This window comes from Clinocottus analis, unplaced genomic scaffold (assembly GCF_023055335.1).
Source record: "Clinocottus analis isolate CAN_PGR_092001 unplaced genomic scaffold, fCliAna1.0.p SCAF_56, whole genome shotgun sequence".
Lineage (NCBI taxonomy): Eukaryota > Metazoa > Chordata > Actinopteri > Perciformes > Cottidae > Clinocottus > Clinocottus analis.
Window position 1 is genome coordinate 302,979 of NW_027176214.1, and position 20,468 is coordinate 323,446.

Genomic DNA, 20,468 nt, shown 5'->3' on the forward strand with positions numbered 1-20,468 from the left:
CGAGGGGCAGAGTGCACGAGGGAAAGAGTGCACGAGGGAAAGAGTGCACGAGGGACAAAGTGCACGAGGGAAAGAGTGCACGAGGGTCAGAGTGCACGAGGGGCAGAGTGCACGAGGGGCAGAGTGCACGAGGGAAAGAGTGCACGAGGGACAAAGTGCACGAGGGGCAGAGTGCACGAGGGGCAGAGTGCACGAGGGAAAGGGTGAACGAGGGGCAGAGTGCACGAATGAAAGAGTGCACGAGGGACAAAGTGCACGAGGGACAAAGTGCACGAGGGGCAGAGTGCACGAGGGGCAGAGTGCACAAGGGACAAAGTGCACGAGGGAAAGACTGCACGAGGGAAAGAGTGCACGATGGACAAAATGCACGAGGGGCAGAGTGCACGAGGGGCAGAGTGCACGAGGGACAAAGTGCACGAGGGGAAAAGTGCACGAGGGAAAGAGTGCACGAGGGAAAGAGTGCACGAGGGGCAAAGTGCACGAGGGGCAAAGTGCACGAGAGAAAAGTGCACGAGGGACAAAGTGCACGAGGGGAAAAGTGCACGAGGGAAAAGTGCACGAGGGAAAAGTGCACGAGGGGCAAAGTGCACGAGGGGCAAAGTGCACGAGAGAAAAGTGCACGAGGGGCAGAGTGCACGAGGGACAAAGTGCATGAGGGGCAGAGTGCACGAGGGAAAAGTGCACGAGGGAAAAGTGCACGAGGGACAGAGTGCACGAGGGCCACTTCCTTTATTACTACTACTACCAGTACTGACTCTACTACTAGTACTGACTCTACTACTACTACTACTAGTACTGACTCTACTACTAGTACTGGTACTGACTCTACTACTAGTACTGACTCTACTACTACTACTACTAGTACTGACTCTACTACTCTTACTAGTACTGACTCTACTACTAGTACTGACTCTACTACTACTACTACTAGTACTGACTCTACTACTAGTACTGACTCTACTACTACTACTAGTACTATTACTACTAGTACTGACTCTACTACCAGTACTGACTCTACTACTAGTACTGACTCTACTACTACTACCAGTACTGACTCTACTACTAGTACTGACTCTACTACTACTACTAGTAGTACTGACTCTACTACTAGTACTGGTACTGACTCTACTACTAGTACTGACTCTACTACTACTACTAGTACTGACTCTACTACCAGTACTGACTCTACTACTCTTACTAGTACTGACTCTACTACTAGTACTGACTCTACTACTAGTACTGACTCTACTACTCTTACTAGTACTGACTCTACTACTAGTACTGACTCTACCACTAGTACTGACTCTACCACTAGTACTGACTCTACTACTACTACCAGTACTGACTCTACTACCAGTACTGGTACTACATGATGTAGCAGCTGCATGGTGTGGTGCTGCTCCTCAGAGGCGTGACCCTCCAGCAGCTCTACAGGTCACATGTTTCTCTTGACCTGCAGCTCACCTGCAGCACGCCGGCTCCTGATTGGCTGCCGGTTGGAGAGTCCTGGACGAGCTGACCATGAGCCAGTATTAGTACAACAGTACTAGCAAATTAACAGTAGTAGTATATTACCAGTACTAGTATATTGGATGGGAGGGTGGTGACCTCCTCCACCCTGCAGACCAGCTGATCTTCATCATCTTCATCTTCATCATCATCCTCATCTTCATCATCCTCTCTAACTGAAGTTGAGAATATGAAACACGTAAAACAATAAAACAACAAGCTGGTCCTGTTCCTCGTACCTGGTTTACTGATGTAACTGATGATGAAGATGATGAAGATGATGAAGATCTGGATTCCACGAAGCCAGTTTAGATCAGTCACCATAGCAACACATTGAAATCCCCTCACCTGGTCTGGAGCAGGTTTAGTGAAGTTCACTGATGTTCACTCACCGGACAACACACAGCTCCACTGATGAAGTGATAGTACTTTATAGTAGTTTATATTAGTTATATATTAATAATAATAATTATTAATACATATATGTACACAATACATACAGTACACAGTACACACTGTACACAGTACATACAGTACACAGTACAGTACACAGTACATAGTGTCCATGCAGACTGGATCACAGTACAGTACTCAGTACACAGTACATACTGTACACAATACATACAGTACACAGTACAGTACATTTAGTGTATTTGTCATTTTAGAAAGAGAACATCATGAATTTGGCGTTTGACTTTTCTCCCTGCTGAAGAGCAGCGGACACACACAGTTATCCTGAGAACTGACGTCTGGTTAGAATGAAGGAGAGCGTTTGTGGGCGGAGCCACCGTCAGGGAAGCACATGACCTGTAGTCCATCATCCCGTTGGCTAAAGCTGGACAACAGGACGTAAGATCGGATTTGTTGAACCTGGTACGTGGAACAGTTTACTCTTTGTTTCTGAGATCACGTTTATATATTTATATGATTCTTCTTTTAGTTCAATTAGTATTTATATACATGTAGTTCAGTGTGTATTTATATACATTTAGTTCAGTGTGTATTTATATACATGCAGTTCAGTGTGTATTTATATACATTTAGTTCAGTGTGTATTTATATACATGCAGTTCAGTGTGTATTTATATACATGCAGTTCAGTGTGTATTTATATACATGCAGTTCAGTGTGTATTTATATACATGCAGTTCAGTGTGTATTTATATACATGTAGTTCAGTGTGTATTTATATACATGCAGTTCAGTGTGTATTTATATACATGCAGTTCAGTGTGTATTTATATACATGCAGTTCAGTGTGTATTTATATACATGTAGTTCAGTGTGTATTTATATACATGCAGTTCAGTGTGTATTTATATACATGCAGTTCAGTGTGTATTTATATACATGTAGTATTTATATAGTGTATCGAGGACCTTCAGCAGCGACAGTGTGACGTCACTACATGAAGTATGTTTTGTATATTATGTATATTTCTACAACATGTGGTACTTTAAGTCTTTGGGCAGCGCAGCAGCGCCCCCTGCTGGAGCTCAATGTTACGGCTGAAGTTCTTCAATGAAAATCCATTTTTATGAGTTCACTTCATCAGGAAGTTTTGTTTCAGTGTTTCCCCAAAAATGAATAATTCATATTTAGACATTGAAGGTGCAAAAACAATCCTGAATCCTGAAGCTGCAGCCGCTCTGCAGAGCACGAACCTCCAGATCTCCACCTCGAGCCGGAGACTGTACATGAAGGTCTTCGTGCTCTGAGGAACATCACACAAGACACAGAGACACAGACATGGGACCATGTTTCAGTTTCTGTCCTGTTGTCTTTCAAAGCCACAGCAGAAGTCGTCCAGCTGCCAGGCGGCGCTGCTTCATGGAGTGAGGGGTTGTGGGGGTCGTGGGGGTTTTGAGGGTTGTGGGGGTTAAAGAAGGAACAGAAATGTCATGATGATGAGGCGCACTTACTAACGCCTTCATGGACGCCTTCATGGACGCCTTCATGGACGCCTTCATGGACGTCTTCATGGAAGCCTTCATGGACGTCTTCATGGACGCCTTCATGGACGCCTTCATGGACGTCTTCATGGACGCCTTCATGGACGCCTTCATGGACGCCTTCATGGACGCCTTCATGGAAGCCTTCATGGACGTCTTCATGGACGCCTTCATGAACGCCTTCATGGACGCCTTCATGGACGTCTTCATGGACGCCTTCATGGACGCCTTCATGAACGCCTTCATGGACGCCTTCATGGAAGCCTTCATGAACGCCTTCATGGACGTCTTCATGGACGCCTTCATGGACGTCTTCATGAACGCCTTCATGGACGCCTTCATGGAAGCCTTCATGGAAGCCTTCATGAACGCCTTCATGGACGTCTTCATGGACGCCTTCATGAACGTCTTCATGGACGCCTTCATGGACGCCTTCATGGACGCCTTCATGGACGCCTTCATGGACGCCTTCATGGAAGCCTTCATAGACGTCTTCATGGACGCCTTCATGGACGCCTTCATGGACGTCTTCATGGAAGCCTTCATGGACGCCTTCATGGACGTCTTCATGGACGCCTTCATGGACGCCTTCATAGACGTCTTCATGGACGCCTTCATGGACGCCTTCATGAACGCCTTCATGGACGTCTTCATGAACGCCTTCATGGACGCCTTCATGGAAGCCTTCATGAACGCCTTCATGGACGTCTTCATGGACGCCTTCATGGACGTCTTCATGGACGCCTTCATGGACGTCTTCATGGACGCCTTCATGGACGCCTTCATGGACGCCTTCATGGACGTCTTCATGGACGCCTTCATGAAGACGTCCATGAAACTCGTTACATAACGAGTTTCATGGACGTCTTCATGAAACACTCGTTATGTAACGAGTGTTTCCCAAGAGAGACTCGGGTCCAACACTTTGGTACATAATGTGCAGAAAGCGAGGGATGACTTGACACCTCAACATGTTTCAGGTTCCTCTGATCTGACTGGAGGGGCGACACCACCTCTCTGGGTTCAGGGAAACCTGCGGTTGAACCGCGCCTGATGGTTATTGATTCATCACCTTCAGCTCCTCCCCGGCCTCGGGCCTCCAGTTATATAACTCTGCTGGCGACCTAGAAACGGAACGCAAGTCTAATATTTAGAGAGCCGGCGGCCGATTCCGCTCTGAAGGTGTTGAAAGAATTGACAGTTGGAGACACTGTGAAACTTATTAACCCAAGAGATGCTAACAAAGGAGGTGCTAACAGAAAGCTAACACAAGAGGAAGGTTGCATAGAGGCCGAGATTAATGACTCGGTGCCTTGCTTTGAGCTTGCTCCTACACCACGACGAGGACCACGACCACGACGAGGACCATGACGAGGACCATGACCACGACGAGGACCAAGACCACGACGAGGACCACGACCACGACGAGGACCATGACGAGGACCATGACCACGACGAGGACCAAGACCACGACGAGGACCACGACCACGACGAGGACCACGACCACGACGAGGACCACGACCACGACGAGGACCATGACGAGGACCACGACCACGACGAGGACCACGACCACGACGAGGACCACGACCACGACGAGGACCACGACCACGACGAGGACCATGACGAGGACCACGACCACGACGAGGACCACGACCACGACGAGGACCATGACAAGGACCATGACCACGACGAGGACCATGACGAGGACCGTGACCACGACGAGGATGAGAACCATGATGAGGACGAGGATGAGGTCATGTCCCTCATCATGGTCCTTGTCAATTTTTACTTCATTACATCATTGTAAATATAAAACTATTTCTAATTTTATTATTTGTAATATTCTCATTGGATGTGATTCTAATGTAGTGTTATGTTAGGTTTAGTTTAGTTTATGTTTAGTTTAGTTTGTTAGGTTTAGTTTAGTTTATGTTTAGTTTAGTTTAGTTTGTTAGGTTTAGTTTAGTTTATGTTTAGTTTAGTTTAGTTTGTTAGGTTTAGTTTAGTTTATGTTTAGTTTAGTTTAGTTTATGTTAGGTTTAGTTTATGTTTAGTTTAGTTTAGTTTGTTAGGTTTAGTTTAGTTTATGTTAGGTTTAGTTTAGTTTATGTTAGGTTTAGTTTATGTTTAGTTTAGTTTAGTTTGTTAGGTTTAGTTTAGTTTATGTTAGGTTTAGTTTAGTTTATGTTAGGTTTAGTTTATGTTTAGTTTAGTTTGTTAGGTTTAGTTTAGTTTATGTTAGGTTTAGTTTAGTTTGTTAGGTTTAGTTTATGTTTAGTTTAGTTTAGTTTAGTTTGTTAGGTTTAGTTTAGTTTATGTTAGGTTTAGTTTATGTTTAGTTTAGTTTAGTTTGTTAGGTTTAGTTTAGTTTATGTTAGGTTTAGTTTAGTTTGTTAGGTTTAGTTTAGTTTATGTTTAGTTTAGTTTATGTTAGGTTTAGTTTAGTTTGTTAGGTTTAGTTTATGTTTAGTTTAGTTTAGTTTGTTAGGTTTAGTTTAGTTTATGTTTAGTTTAGTTTAGTTTGTTAGGTTTAGTTTATGTTAGGTTTAGTTTAGTTTATGTTAGGTTTAGTTTATGTTTAGTTTAGTTTGTTAGGTTTAGTTTAGTTTATGTTTAGTTTAGTTTAGTTAGTTAGGTTTAGTTTAGTTTATGTTAGGTTTAGTTTAGTTTAGGTTTATGTTAGGGTCCAACAAACTGGTGAAGAACAAGTTCAACCGCTGCGCTCCGGTTGCTTTGCTTCCGGTTGCTTTGCTTCAGGTTGCTTTGCTTCAGGTTGCTTTGCTTCCGGTTGCTTTGCTTCCGGTTGCTTTGCTTCAGGTTGCTTTGCTTCCGGTTGCTTTGCTTCCGGTTGCTTTGCTTCCGGTTGCTTTGCTTCAGGCTGCTTTGCTTCCGGTTGCTTTGCTTCCGGTTGCTTTGCTTCCGGTTGCTTTGCTTCAGGCTGCTTTGCTTCCGGTTGCTTTGCTTCCGGTTGCTTTGCTTCCGGTTGCTTTGCTTCCGGTTGCTTTGCTTCAGGCTGCTTTGCTTCCGGTTGCTTTGCTTCCGGTTGCTTTGCTTCCGGTTGCTTTGCTTCAGGTTGCTTTGCTTCCGGTTGCTTTGCTTCCGGTTGCTTTGCTTCCGGTTGCTTTGCTTCCGGTTGCTTTGCTTCCGGTTGCTTTGCTTCAGGCTGCTTTGCTTCCGGTTGCTTTGCTTCAGGTTGCTTTGCTTCCGGTTGCTTTGCTTCAGGCTGCTTTGCTTCCGGTTGCTTTGCTTCCGGTTGCTTTGCTTCCGGTTGCTTTGCTTCCGGTTGCTTTGCTTCCGGTTGCTTTGCTTCAGGTTGCTTTGCGGCAGAAGCCAGCAGCTGAGCGTCAGCTGGAGGTGATTGGTGGACGGTTTGCAGAGCTAAGCTCCACCGAGCCGAGGCGTGGTCACCGTCAGCAGGTGAAGCCAAGGGAACAGGCGGAGATTCATCCAAGTGCCCTTGAGCAAGGCACTGAACTCAGAGCGGCCCCGTCCTGGAGATTAACAGTGAAGCTGCTTGTTCAGTCCAACTGCCTGATGGATTAGGCGTTGACGTGGGGATTGAACGCGTTCCTGTTCGTTGGCTCCACCTGGCAACCCAACAAGGCTCAGGTAAAGCCACTCATGAAACGTTCCCACCAAAAGTTGCACAATCTCACTCCAGCAGAGACCTCTGTGGTGGCCCTTGTTGGTCTGAGCTTCAGACTTGTTGAGTTCAACTTGTAGAGAAACCGCAACCTGCAGCTGGAGATTGATCCATCTGAGTCTCTGGTGTTTGAGACTCGATGTTGCTGCTTCGTGCTGCTGAACTCTGACTCACCGCTCAGAGGTTCAGGGAAATATGTTGCTCGTGTTTTAACAAGCGTTCCTCCGTCAGCTCGTGTTGTTGTTGGAGGCAATGCCGTTGCCTGAGACCTGCAACGCTTTCATTGTTCCTGTGAGGAAAGTAAAGAACGTTCTGATGGTTCCACACGAACAGACACCAACACAGAGACCTCATGAGCAACCAGAGACCTCATGAGCAACACAGAGACCTCATGAGCAACCAGAGACCTCATGAGCAACCAGAGACCTCATGAGCAACACAGAGACCTCATGAGCAACACAGAGACCTCATGAGCAACCAGAGACCTCATGAGCAACACAGAGACCTCATGAGCAACCAGAGACCTCATGAGCAACCAGAGACCTCATGAGCAACACAGAGACCTCATGAGCAACACAGAGACCTCATGAGCAACCAGAGACCTCATGAGCAACCAGACACCTCATGAGCAACCAGACACCTCATGAGCAACCAGAGACCTCATGAGCAACCAGAGACCTCATGAGCAACCAGACACCTCATGAGCAACCAGAGACCTCATGAGCAACCAGACACCTCATGAGCAACCAGAGACCTCATGAGCAACCAGACACCTCATGAGCAACCAGAGACCTCATGAGCAACTAGAGACCTCATGAGCAACCAGACACCTCATGAGCAACCAGAGACCTCATGAGCAACACAGAGACCTCATGAGCAACTAGAGACCTCATGAGCAACCAGACACCTCATGAGCAACCAGAGACCTCATGAGCAACCAGACACCTCATGAGCAACCAGAGACCTCATGAGCAACCAGAGACCTCATGAGCAACCAGAGACCTCATGAGCAACACAGAGACCTCATGAGCAACCAGACACCTCATGAGCAACCAGAGACCTCATGAGCAACCAGACACCTCATGAGCAACCAGAGACCTCATGAGCAACCAGACACCTCATGAGCAACACAGAGACCTCATGAGCAACCAGACACCTCATGAGCAACACAGAGACCTCATGAGCAACCAGACACCTCATGAGCAACCAGACACCTCATGAGCAACCAGACACCTCATGAGCAACCACAGCTATGAGTTGGTGTACTCAGTACAAATACTTCATTCTAACAGCTGAAACGAGTACTTTTACTCTTCATTCCTGATGCACATCCAGCTGAACAGACAGGTACTTGTACCAGAGTATTTACTGAATGGAGAACATGCCTCACCTGTCACCTGTCACCTGTCACCTGACACACCTTGACCTCTGGCAGTCAGAGGTCAACAACACAGTGTTTCTGTTGCACGCTGCTGTTACCATGACGATACATCAACAGGTTTCTGGCTGGCAGTCCAGGGCGTTTCCCCTGTGAGGAGCCGAGGAGGCGAGGAGGCGAGGAGGCGAGGAGGCGAGGAGGCGAGGAGGCGAGTCATTGGCTGCTCGGCGCCATCACTAAGCTCTTTGTGAGCTGGACGAGAACCAAACCGCCACCAGCTCAGGTGTGTACTTCTACTCAGAGTACAACAACAACCTGGTACTGTACTGCAGAGGTGGACCTACTTTACTGCTCATTGTGTACTGCTCATTGTGTACTGCTCATTGTGTACTGCTCATTGTGTACTGCTCATTGTGTACTGCTCAGGCCTCAGAGCTGCATGAGTGTTGCTCTGCAGCTGCAGGACTTGCAGCCTCTCTGAGGCCTCCAGCTCCTCAGAGGTTCATTCATATTTGGAATATTTCTGAACTGCAGAAAAAACTGGACAGAACCAGTTTAGCGGCGGCCGTTGGGAACACGGCGCCTCCAGCAGGACGGGGAGGAAGAGGAGCGCGGCTGCATCGGTGCACAAGTACCTCCATGCCCAGTACCGATGTACCGGGTCATGTTCCAGCTCTGGGGGCGTGGAGCGGCGGCCCCGCCCTCACCTGCAGCTCAGCCCACCTGAGAGCCTTTAAAAGAAGACGACCGATGCGTCGGCTCTCACTTCTGCGCTCGCTCACGGAGACATCGCTCCTGTGACATCGCTCCTGTGACATCGCTCCTGTGACATCGCTCCTGTGACATCGCTCCTGTGACATCGCTCCATCCTCATCTTGATGTTCTCACAGAGATCCATGAGGAGCCTCAGCGGCGGAGGCGGCGGCATGAGCTCGTACAGCATGTCGGGAGGAGCGGGGCGCAGCGGCATCAGGGTCTCCCAGGCCGGCAGGAGCTTCTCTGCCGGCGGCGGTGGCTTCGGTTCAGGCAGCGGTGGCGGCTTCGGTGGCGGCTTCGGTGGCGGCGGCGGCTTCGGTGGCGGCGGCGGCTTCGGTGGCGGCGGCGGCTTCGGTGGCGGCGGCTTCGGTGGCGGCGGCGGTGGCGGCGGCGGTGGCGGTGGCGGTGCAGCCAACAGCAACTCCATCGGCGACGAGAAGTTTGAGATGCAGAACCTCAACGACCGGCTGGCGTCCTACCTAGCCAAGGTGGCGGCGCTGGAGAAGGCCAACGGGGAGCTGGAGCTCAAGATCCGTCAGTTCCTGGACAGCAAGGTCGGGCCCAGCTGCAGGGACTACAGCCACTTCTTCGTCACCATTGAAGAGCTGCAGGGCAAGGTGAGGAAGAGGGGCAGTCTGGGTAACGGAGTTCAGGGAGGCGTCTGCAGCGCTTCACTCTCTCAGCAGTGTTCTTGGTAACGGGCCACACAAGTGTGGAGGAGGAAATCAGACGCGTGGAACCGAAGCGGCTCGGCCTCAGGGCCCGAGTTCTGCAGCCGATCGGAGGGAGGCGGTGGCTCCGCACCTGTGAGCACGAGCCCAGGTGCCACGCCCGGAGCCGCAGGTCTGCAGGGCCGGGCACCTGGACTCGTGCTGCACACCTGAAGGAAAATAGTGATATTTTTGTGTCATAAAACTGTGACTGATTGAAGTCAGATTACATTAAAACCTAAAATATGCATCAGGTTTTTCTTCTTTCGAGGCCGAGGGTTCGATCGACAATCTGTTAAATAAATAGATAACATGCACTCTAAAGTCACGCCGCCGACCCTCCTCTCTCCTGATTGGCTGGTTTGTGTGGGTCCACAGATCCAGGAAGCCATCCTGGCCAGAGGCTCGGTGCTGCTGAGCATCGACAACGCCCAGCTGGCTCAGGACGACTTCAGGCTCAAGTCAGTGTCTGCAACACCGACCAGCACAGAGACCAGCAGGGACAAGGACGCAGCGTTCAGCTAGCGCAGATGAAAACAGACACAGATTCAGCAGTAGCAGCAGCATTAGCAGCAGCAGCATTAGCAGCAGCAGCAGCAGCAGCATTAGCAGCATTAGCAGCATTAGCAGCAGCATTAGCAGCAGCATTAGCAGCAGCATTAGCAGCATTAGCAGCAGCATTAGCAGCAGCAGCATTAGCAGCATTAGCATTAGCAGCAGCAGCATTAGCAGCAGCATTAGCATTGCGCTGTGTCTCCCTCTGCTGGCGGCTGTGGAGACGACAGTCACCAGCCAATCAGTTCACTGAGATATGAATCAGATAATTAGACAGCTGGTGTTGGTGTGTCCTCTCACATGGTGTCGTCTCTGAGAGGTTCAGCGTCCCTGACTCCTTGTCTCCTCGTCTCTCTGTCTCCTCGTCTCGTCCCTTTGTCTCCTCGTCTCTCTGTCTCCTCGTCTCTCTGTCTCCTCGTCTCCTCGTCTCTCTGACTCCTTGTCTCCTCGTCTCTCTGTCTCCTCGTCTCTCTGTCTCCTCGTCTCGTCCCTTTGTCTCCTCGTCTCTCTGTCTCCTCGTCTCTCTGTCTCCTCGTCTCTCTGTCTCCTCGTCTCGTCCCTTTGTCTCCTCGTCTCTCTGTCTCCTCGTCTCTCTGTCTCCTCGTCTCTCTGTCTCCTCGTCTCCTCGTCTCTCTGTCTCCTCGTCTCTCTGTCTCCTCGTCTCCCTGTCTCCTCGTCTCCTCGTCTCTCTGTCTCCTCGTCTCCTCGTCTCCTCGTCTCTCTGTCTCCTCGTCTCTCTGTCTCCTCGTCTCTCTGTCTCCTCGTCTCTCCGTCTCCTCGTCTCCTCGTCTCCCCGTCTCCTCGTCTCCTCCTCTCTCTGTCTCTCCGTCTCCTCGTCTCTCCGTCTCCTTGTCTCCTTGTCTCCTTGTCTCTCTCGTCGTGGTCGCAGGTTCGAGAACGAGCTGTCGATGCGTCAGTCGGTGGAGGCCGACATCGCCGGGCTGAAGATGCTGCTGGGGGAACTGGGCGTGGCCAAGATCGACCTGACCATGCAGATCGAGACCTTGACGGAGGAGCTGCTGACCATGAAGAAGAACCACAAGGAGGTACCGGCGTCGGCCATGTGACACCTGTCACGTGAGCTGATGCTGCATGTGACAGGTCATGTCACATGACATGTGACGGGTCACATGTCATGTGACCCGTCACATGTCATGTGACCCGTCATGTGATGTGATCTGTCATGTAACAGGTCACATGTCATGTGACATGTGACCTGTGGCGTCACATGTCATGTGACCTGTCCATGACATGTGACTCGTCATGTGACCTGCCCCTCAGGACCTGCTGGCCATGCGCACCACGATGAGCGGCCAGGTGAACGTGGAGGTGGACGCCGCTCCGGGCCAAGACCTCAGCAAGGTCATGGAGGAAGTGAGAGAGTACTACGAGAACCTGAACGCCAAGAACAACAAGGAGCTGGAGGCCTGGTTCACCAGCAAGGTGGGAGACCCTCCAGAGGTCTAGACCACTATCACATACCAATGACCGCTTGCATCCGAGTGACCTTCTCTTCCTCCTCCTCCTCCTCCTCCCAGACCGAGATGCTGAACGAGGAGGTGGCGGTCGCAGAAGTGGCGATTAAATCATCGACGTCGGAGGTGAAAACTATGAATAGTCAACTTCAGGCTCTGCAGATCGAGCTGCAGTCCCAGCAGAGCATGGTGAGACCAGTGGAGCCAGTAGAGGCCAGTAGAGGCCAGTAGAGACCAGTAGGTCCTCCGTCCTCTGACGTGTCCGTCTCTCTGCAGAAAGCCTCTCTGGAGGCCCAGCTGGCTGACATCCAGAACCGCTACTCCATGCAGCTCTCTGGGTACCAGATGCAGGTGAGTCAGACAGGAAGCACCTGTCAGTCTGCTTCCTCTGTGTTTCTGCCCCGTGACCCTCGCGTGACCTTCACCTGACCTCCTCCTGCAGGTGAGCTCCATGGAGGAGCAGCTGGTGCAGCTGAGGGCCGACCTGGAGAGGCAGGGGCAGGAGTACCAGATGCTGCTGGACATCAAGACCCGGCTGGAGATGGAGATCGCAGAGTACCGGAGGCTGCTGGACGGGGAGGGAGGCGGGTAAGAGATACGTGACAGAGTGAGACCTCGCTGCAGGATCTCTGACACAACGCACAGAAAACCTCCAGAACTAACTTCCTGTCTCTCTCTCAGCTCCTCCTCCTCCGCCTCGTCCTCCTCCACCACCACCGTCATCACTAAGGTCATCGAGGAGAACATCTGACCGCCTCCACCTGTCTCCACCCTCTGACCCGTCTCCTTCCCGCTCGCCGCTTTGGGAACGCGATGAAGAGCGTCTCTCCTCTTCGTCGCGTTGACGCTGGAATAAACACCAGAACGCTTCTGTCTGCTTCACGGAATAAAACTCTCCTACGATCATGTCTGAAGGCTCCGTTTTCTGTTAGCGTAGCATGTTAGCATTCACGACCTCTATAGTCCACAGAGGGCGCTAGAACCAACACTACCTCTTTAGTCCACAGGGGGCACTAGAACCAACACTACCTCTTTAGTCCACAGGGGGCGCTAGAACCACAGGGGGCGCTAGAACCAACACTACCTCTTTAGTCCACAGGGGGCACTAGAACCAACACTACCTCTTTAGTCCACAGGGGGCACTAGAACCAACACTACCTCTTTAGTCCACAGAGGGCGCTAGAACCAACACTACCTCTTTAGTCCACAGGGGGCACTAGAACCAACACTACCTCTTTAGTCCACAGGGGGCGCTAGAACCACAGGGGGCGCTAGAACCAACACTACCTCTTTAGTCCACAGGGGGCACTAGAACCAACACTACCTCTTTAGTCCACAGGGGGCACTAGAACCAACACTACCTCTTTAGTCCACAGAGGGCGCTAGAACCAACACTACCTCTTTAGTCCACAGGGGGCACTAGAACCAACACGACCTCTTTAGTCCACAGGGGGCACTAGAACCAACACTACCTCTTTAGTCCACAGGGGGCACTAGAACCAACACTACCTCTTTAGTCCACAGGGGGCACTAGAACCAACACTACCTCTTTAGTCCACAGGGGGCACTAGAACCAACACTACCTCTTTAGTCCACAGGGGGCACTAGAACCAACACTACCTCTTTAGTCCACAGGGGGCACTAGAACCAACACTACCTCTTTAGTCCACAGGGGGCACTAGAACCAACACTACCTCTTTAGTCCACAGGGGGCGCTAGAACCACAGGGGGCGCTAGAACCAACACTACCTCTTTAGTCCACAGGGGGCACCAGAACCAACACTACCTCTTTAGTCCACAGGGGGCACTAGAACCAACACTACCTCTTTAGTCCACAGGGGGCACTAGCACCAACACTACCTCTTTAGTCCACAGGGGGCACTAGAACCAACACTACCTCTTTAGTCCACAGGGGGCACTAGAACCAACACTACCTCTTTAGTCCACAGGGGGCGCTAGAACCAACACTACCTCTTTAGTCCACAGGGGGCGCCAGAACCAACACTACCTCTTTAGTCCACAGGGGGCAATAGAACCAACACTACCTCTTTAGTCCACAGGGGGCGCCAGAACCAACACTACCTCTTTAGTCCACAGGGGGCAGCAGAACCAACACTACCTCTTTAGTCCACAGGGGGCACTAGAACCAACACTACCTCTTTAGTCCACAGGGGGCACTAGAACCAACACTACCTCTTTAGTCCACAGGGGGCGCTAGAACCAACACTACCTCTTTAGTCCACAGGGGGCACTAGAACCAACACTACCTCTTTAGTCCACAGGGGGCGATAGAACCAACACTACCTCTTTAGTCCACAGGGGGCACTAGAACCAACACTACCTCTTTAGTCCACAGGGGGCGCTAGAACCAACACTACCTCTTTAGTCCACAGGGGGCGCCAGAACCAACACTACCTCTTTAGTCCACAGGGGGCACTAGAACCAACACTACCTCTTTAGTCCACAGGGGGCAGCAGAACCAACACTACCTCTTTAGTCCACAGGGGGCACTAGAACCAACACAGGATCAGATGTTATTCACAGAACCTTTCAGAGAATAAAGTAATGATGTGGTTCTTCTCTCAGAACACAAAGAACAAACAATAATAAAGTCACATTTAAATCACAGGCGTCAGAAGTGATCTATGAAAGCAGATCAAACATGAAACACTTCTTCACTCCAGTGAGCAGAAGGCCGGTGGTTGGGTTCCCGGCCCAGAGGAAGCACCCCATGAAGAAAAGAAAGCAGAGCCCACGTCTCATTAGTTTCTTTAATAATTCTTCTCCAGTACAAGATGGTCGTCTCTTTTTAAACATTTTATTAGATTTCATTAGGAATGACATAATAAAGATTTGTACACAGTGAGCGATCCGGACCGGGTCCTTTGTGCTGACGGGTCTGAGAGAACTTCACACTGGAATGATTTTATTCTGCTACAGAAGGAATGTCGCGTCAGCAGATTATCGCCCCGATCGATCGATACCGATCAATACTGAAGACAGTACACAGAGTACTCACAGCTGGAAGGCAAATACTAGGAAACGCAAAATGTGAGTATTCACGCGGTTGGCAGAAGATTGAACGTGTACTCTGAGTCTGAAGTACTTAAACGCGCACTGAGGAACTAGAACCCCGTTTACCTGAAAGTACATGAGAGTACTTTGACCCTTGTGATGAAGACGAGGAGCTTTTAAATGAGCACTTTTCTTCATGGACGCTGGTGCCGGCGGCCTCGCCGCCAGAATACAAAACGTGAGCGGCTGAAGGAGGACGAGTATAAAAACACAGACTTCACCCTTCATGGTGTACATGTACTCTCTCTGAAGTACTGGTGACAGTAAACGGGTTCAGGAGCTGCTGGTCGGGTTCAGTTAAAAAAATATGAAAAATAAAATCAAGTTCTCAAACTTGATCACTGAAGTATTTTTGTGCTTGTGTACAAGTACGCCAGAATAAGTACTGGACCTTTGGGACACACACACACACACACACACACACACACACACACACACACACACACACACACACACACACACTTGCATAAGAGCAAATCAATCGAGTCCTGCAAACATATAAGATGCAAAAGAGCACAAAAGGTATGAAAATGTAAGAAAAAGGAAAAAGAGCTTTATATATATAGGATTTATAAAAAAAGAGGAATAATACTTTGTTTATCCGAGCGCTCTGAAGGGGCGGAGTCTCTTTCAGCTGCTGTCGCTGCCCACGCTGCTGCAGCTCCTGGAGCTGCTAGCGCTGCTAGAGCCGCTGGAGCCACTAGCGCCGCTAGCGCTGCTAGCGCTGCTAGCGCTGCTAGCGCTGCTAGCGGCGCAGGGCTCCCGCTTGTGGATCTGCTCGTGGGCCTTGAGGTGGCCCGACTGGCTGAAGGTCTTGGCGCAGTGCGCGCAGGCGAAGGGCCGCTCCCCCGTGTGGATCTGCTGGTGCGCCTTCAGGTGGCCGAGGCGGCCGAAGCTCTTGCCGCACTGCGTGCAGCCGAACGGCCGCTCGCCCGAGTGGATCTTCTCGTGGGTCTTCAGCACGCCCGAGTTGCTGAAAGTCTTGCCGCACTGCGAGCAGGTGAAGGGCTTCTCGCCCGTGTGGATCTGCACGTGGTTGCGGTAGCCGGCCTCCTTGCTGAAGCTCTTGCCGCAGTGCTGGCAGCAGAAGGGCCGCTCCCCGGTGTGGCTCAGCTGGTGCGCCTTCAGCTCCTTGGACTGGCCGAAGCTCTTCCCGCAGGCCAGGCAGGCGAAGGGCCGCTCGCCGGTGTGCAGCCGCTGGTGCGAGCGCAGGTCGTCGGCCTTAGTGAAGCCCTTGGGGCAGTGCGCGCACACGTAGGGCTTCTGGCCCGTGTGGATGAGCTGGTGGCGCTTCAGGTTGCCGGCCTGGCCGAAGCTCTTGCCGCACTGCGAGCAGCTGTAGGGCCGCTCCCCGGTGTGGATGCGCTGGTGCGTCTTCAGGTTCCCCAGCGTGCTGAAGTTCTTGACGCACTGCGCGCAGCAGAAGGGCTTCTCCCCCTGCATGTTGCGGGGCTTCCGGGCCGCCGGGTTCTGGTTCCTTCCCGGCGGACCGGACCCGCCCCCCGCCGCCTCCTTCCCGTCCTCGCCGGCCGCCTCGTAGGCCGCCGCCCCCACGCCGTCCAGCGGGCCGTCGGGCCGCAGCTTGTTGAGCTCGGTGCGCAGCTCGGCCATGTGGATGGACTCCAGGCTGTTGGGCTGCAGGCGCGCCGCCAGAGGGGATTCTGGGTACTCGCACTTCAGGGAGCTGAGCTCAGCCGTGTAGTAACACTGCAGGTCCACGTGGTGGTCGGACTTGATGTACTCCAGGGAGTCTGTGACCTGCAACGCACAGCACACGCTTACAACACGCTTACAACACGCTTACAACACAACACGCTTACAACACAACACGCTTACAACACGCTTACAACACGCTTACAACACAACACGCTTACAACATGCTTACAACACAACACGCTTACAACACAACACGCTTACAACACAACACGCTCATAACACGCTTACAACATGCTTACAACACAACACGCTTACAACACGCTTACAACACAACACGCTTACAACACGCTTACAACACAACACGCTTACAACACGCTTACAACACAACACGCTTACAACACAACACGCTTACAACACGCTTACAACACAACACGCTTATAACATGCTTATAACACAACACGCTTACAACACAACACGCTTACAACACGCTTACAACACGCTTACAACACAACACGCTTACAACATGCTTACAACACAACACGCTTACAACACAACACGCTTACAACACAACACGCTCATAACACGCTTACAACATGCTTACAACACAACACGCTTACAACACGCTTACAACACAACACGCTTACAACACAACACGCTTACAACACGCTTACAACACAACACGCTTACAACACGCTTACAACACAACACGCTTACAACACAACACGCTTACAACACAACACGCTTACAACACAACACGCTCATAACACGCTTACAACACGCTTACAACACAACACGCTCATAACACGCTTACAACAGACACGCTTGTAACACACATAACACACACAGGGTCTCTGGGCCAGGTGTGTGAGCGTTACCTGGGAGATGTAGTCGAACATGGAGCTGGGCTCGTAGTGGGACTTGTAGTCCAGCTCCATGACGTCTCCGTGGTGGAAGTGGCCCAGGTGGTGGTCCTCGTGGAGGTGGTGGTCCTCGTGGAGGTGGTGGTCTCCGTGGTGGTGCTCAGACTTGATGTAGTCCAGGCCGCTGATCTCCATCTTGATCTGGTCCTGGCCCAGCTCGGCCGTGGACAGCGGCTGGATCTCCGACAGGTCCACGGTCCGGATGGGGTCCAGGTCCAGGTCCGTGTCCTCCGGCTCGCTCTTCACGCACGGCAGCATCACCAGCGGCTCGGCCATGTCCAGGGGCGGGGCCGGGGAGCCCAGGCTCAAACACCCGGCCTCCGGGGCCGTCATGGTGAGGGGGCGGAGCTAACCCTCCTCGCCGCTCGCCGGCTCGGCCGACGTATCGCCAACGCTTCCTCTGTGGGAGATGTCCTGGGGGGCGTGTCCTCTCAGTCGCTGATGATGTCACCAGCCACACCTGACGGGAACCAGCCTGCGCGCACACACACACACACACACACACACACACACACACACACACACACTTAAAACATTAATAAAACATTTAACTATTACACACAATAACTTATTTTAGTAATAAGTTAAGTTATTGTTGTTTAAAGTCAGTACTACTACTACTACCAGGATGTACAGTACAAGTAAAGAATACTCGTGGGTGAAACATTCCTTCAAGTACAACTTCTGTGTACTTTTACTTCTCTACGGTGAGCACAAACTAAACTATAACACAACGTTACCGTGTAGAAGAACACAAGAAGATGTACTGTTACTGCTGCAGGGTTCTGTGCTAGTACTTTGTTCCAGTATCAGGATATTTATGTAAGTACTCGTAATATAAATACCAAACAGAAAAAAAGCTAAACACTGATTGCAATACTGTTACTACAGTGTGTTGACAATCTGCATGTACTTTTACTAGTGTGTTGACAATCTGCATGTACTTTTACTAGTGTGTTGACAATCTGCATGTACTTTTACTAGTGTGTTGACAATCTGCATGTACTTTTACTAGTGTGTTGACAATCTGCATGTACTTTTACTTCAGGGGGGTCCCGCCTGCATGATGTTTACTTTCACTAACTATTGAGGTACTTGTACTACAGTAAAGACTGAATACTTGTGAATACTGCAGAACACGTGTACAGTAATGCAGTAAACCCGAGTAAAGGCGCGCGCGTCCCGGTGCACCGGAAGCCTCTACCTGTCCCCTCAACGACACCTCCAGTCGCCCCGCAGCCTCCGACACGAACCGGGCGAAAGAATCCGGAGTTCCCGGTTAACGGGTCCTCCTGCGGTGCACCGGAGGGGCTCTGTGAGCTCCGGTGCTTCTCCCCCCGCGTGACAGAGCACGGGGACCCGGGTATAAACGCGCTTCCCCGGCTCACAAAGACAGGGCAGGCTGCCATGTCTCGCTAGCCGGAGCAGCGAGCAGCCATCTTGTTTATCACGCAGCGGGGCGAGAGGGAGAGTGGAGCCGGGATGAGAGGCGGGGAGAGCGGGGAGCCGCGGCCCGGGCCCCCGGCCTCTGCCCCCCGATGCTGCTCCCCCTCCTCCCGGGGAGAGGACGCGTGAGGGGCTGACACCCTCCGACACAAAAGAAAAAAAACAGCCGGTCACATTATGAAATCTGTGCGGATTCTCCTGTCAGCGCGCGCGGAAGCCGGAAGCCGCTCGGCCGGGTGCGGGTGCGTGACCTGCGGGTGCGTTACCTGCGGGAGCGTTACCTGCGGGGGGTCCGCTTCAAGGCCCGCTTCATGGCGCTCTCCTCGGTCACTTCCTCGCTCGCGCAGCCGGACCCGCCACGTCCACCTCGGCAGAAGCAACTCGCCTCCTCGCCTCCTCTCCTCCCTCCTCTACCGCTGACTAATTCCGCTCCCTCCTTCCTTTCCTCCCTCCCTCCTTTCCTCGCTTCCTTCCCTCCCTTCCTTCCCGCCTGCCCACTGGTCGCTCCTCGCGCTAGGTAACTACGGCAACGGTAGTAGAAGGTTGGGTATATTTCTCAGCGTGCACGAGCGGGTGCGCGCGCGCGGTACATTGTTACGTCATCGTCGTCGTCACCTCCTCGCGCTCGTTTTATTCATTTATTGTTCGGCTTCACGCGCCCGGTGTTTGATGTGCGGCACGCGCCTCTCGCTGATCCGGGTCATCGCGGTTAAGCGGTGACGTCATCTACTCATTAAATATCTAATGACGTCACATTATCTTAGCGTGATCAGTAGACGTATTGCAATAATAATATTAATATAACATAATAATTTAGATTCATTGATGATGTAATTATTATATGTATTCATATTCATTAACTATATGTATTCTGTTTGATTCATATCGAATTATACAGTTTTTGTATTTGTATAAATTTGGCTATATGTATTTTGGTTATTAATTTATAAATGTAATTATACATTTCACTCAGACTAAATATGCAACAACTAATCATTTTAAATGGAAAATACAATATTATGAAAGTAATTTGTTATTGTGTGCACTCGCAATGTTTCACTTGTATGCTCATTAAAACGTGAAGTATTTAACATTTGAAGTGTGTTTTGACTTGAAGTGAACATGAAACATGAGTCAATAAGAGAACATGAGGCGGCTGTTTGTCCTGAACATTTATTGGTTTTCTCTGTAACACTAAAGAACCCGGTTCCGTGGACTAAAACGGGTCAATAATAACTAAAGGAGGAAACACAGCGTCTTCTTCCTCCTCGTCTTCGTCGTCATGGCGGACATTCAGACGCCGTGATCAACACGACACAGACACGCTCGACGAGGCCGGTCACACAAAGGTCAAAGGTCACGTTGATTCTGAGTTCACATTAATGGACGATGG

General features: G+C 50.9%; 2 protein-coding genes across 4 annotated transcripts; one reads left to right on the forward strand and one right to left on the reverse strand.

Moving 5' to 3' along the window:
• The first annotated feature begins 8,638 nt into the window (after positions 1 to 8,638).
• On the forward strand, positions 8,639 to 12,886 carry LOC137803461 (keratin, type I cytoskeletal 13-like). 2 transcript variants are annotated; one of them, XM_068601931.1, is made up of 9 exons: positions 8,639 to 8,765; positions 9,373 to 9,855; positions 10,327 to 10,409; positions 11,393 to 11,549; positions 11,785 to 11,946; positions 12,042 to 12,167; positions 12,255 to 12,329; positions 12,421 to 12,566; positions 12,660 to 12,886. In XM_068601931.1, the coding sequence occupies exons 2-9, from the start codon at positions 9,379 to 9,381 to the stop codon at positions 12,727 to 12,729; spliced, it is 1,296 nt and encodes a 431-aa protein (XP_068458032.1). In that variant the 5' UTR covers positions 8,639 to 8,765; positions 9,373 to 9,378; the 3' UTR covers positions 12,730 to 12,886. The 2 variants fall into 2 exon arrangements, with proteins under 2 accessions (XP_068458032.1, XP_068458031.1); XM_068601930.1 differs by lacking the exon at positions 8,639 to 8,765 and having other exon boundaries at positions 9,318 to 9,855.
• Positions 12,887 to 14,735: 1,849 nt separating this feature from the next.
• On the reverse strand, positions 14,736 to 19,569 carry si:dkeyp-113d7.1 (uncharacterized protein LOC407709 homolog). Of its 2 annotated transcripts, none has more exons than XM_068601965.1 (3): positions 19,357 to 19,569; positions 17,585 to 18,104; positions 14,736 to 16,811 (listed from the first exon to the last, which is right to left on the reverse strand). In XM_068601965.1, the coding sequence occupies exons 2-3, from the start codon at positions 17,960 to 17,962 to the stop codon at positions 15,684 to 15,686; spliced, it is 1,506 nt and encodes a 501-aa protein (XP_068458066.1). In that variant the 5' UTR covers positions 17,963 to 18,104; positions 19,357 to 19,569; the 3' UTR covers positions 14,736 to 15,683. The 2 variants fall into 2 exon arrangements, with proteins under 2 accessions (XP_068458066.1, XP_068458067.1); XM_068601966.1 differs by having other exon boundaries at positions 19,342 to 19,569.
• Between the last annotated feature and the right edge of the window lie 899 nt (positions 19,570 to 20,468).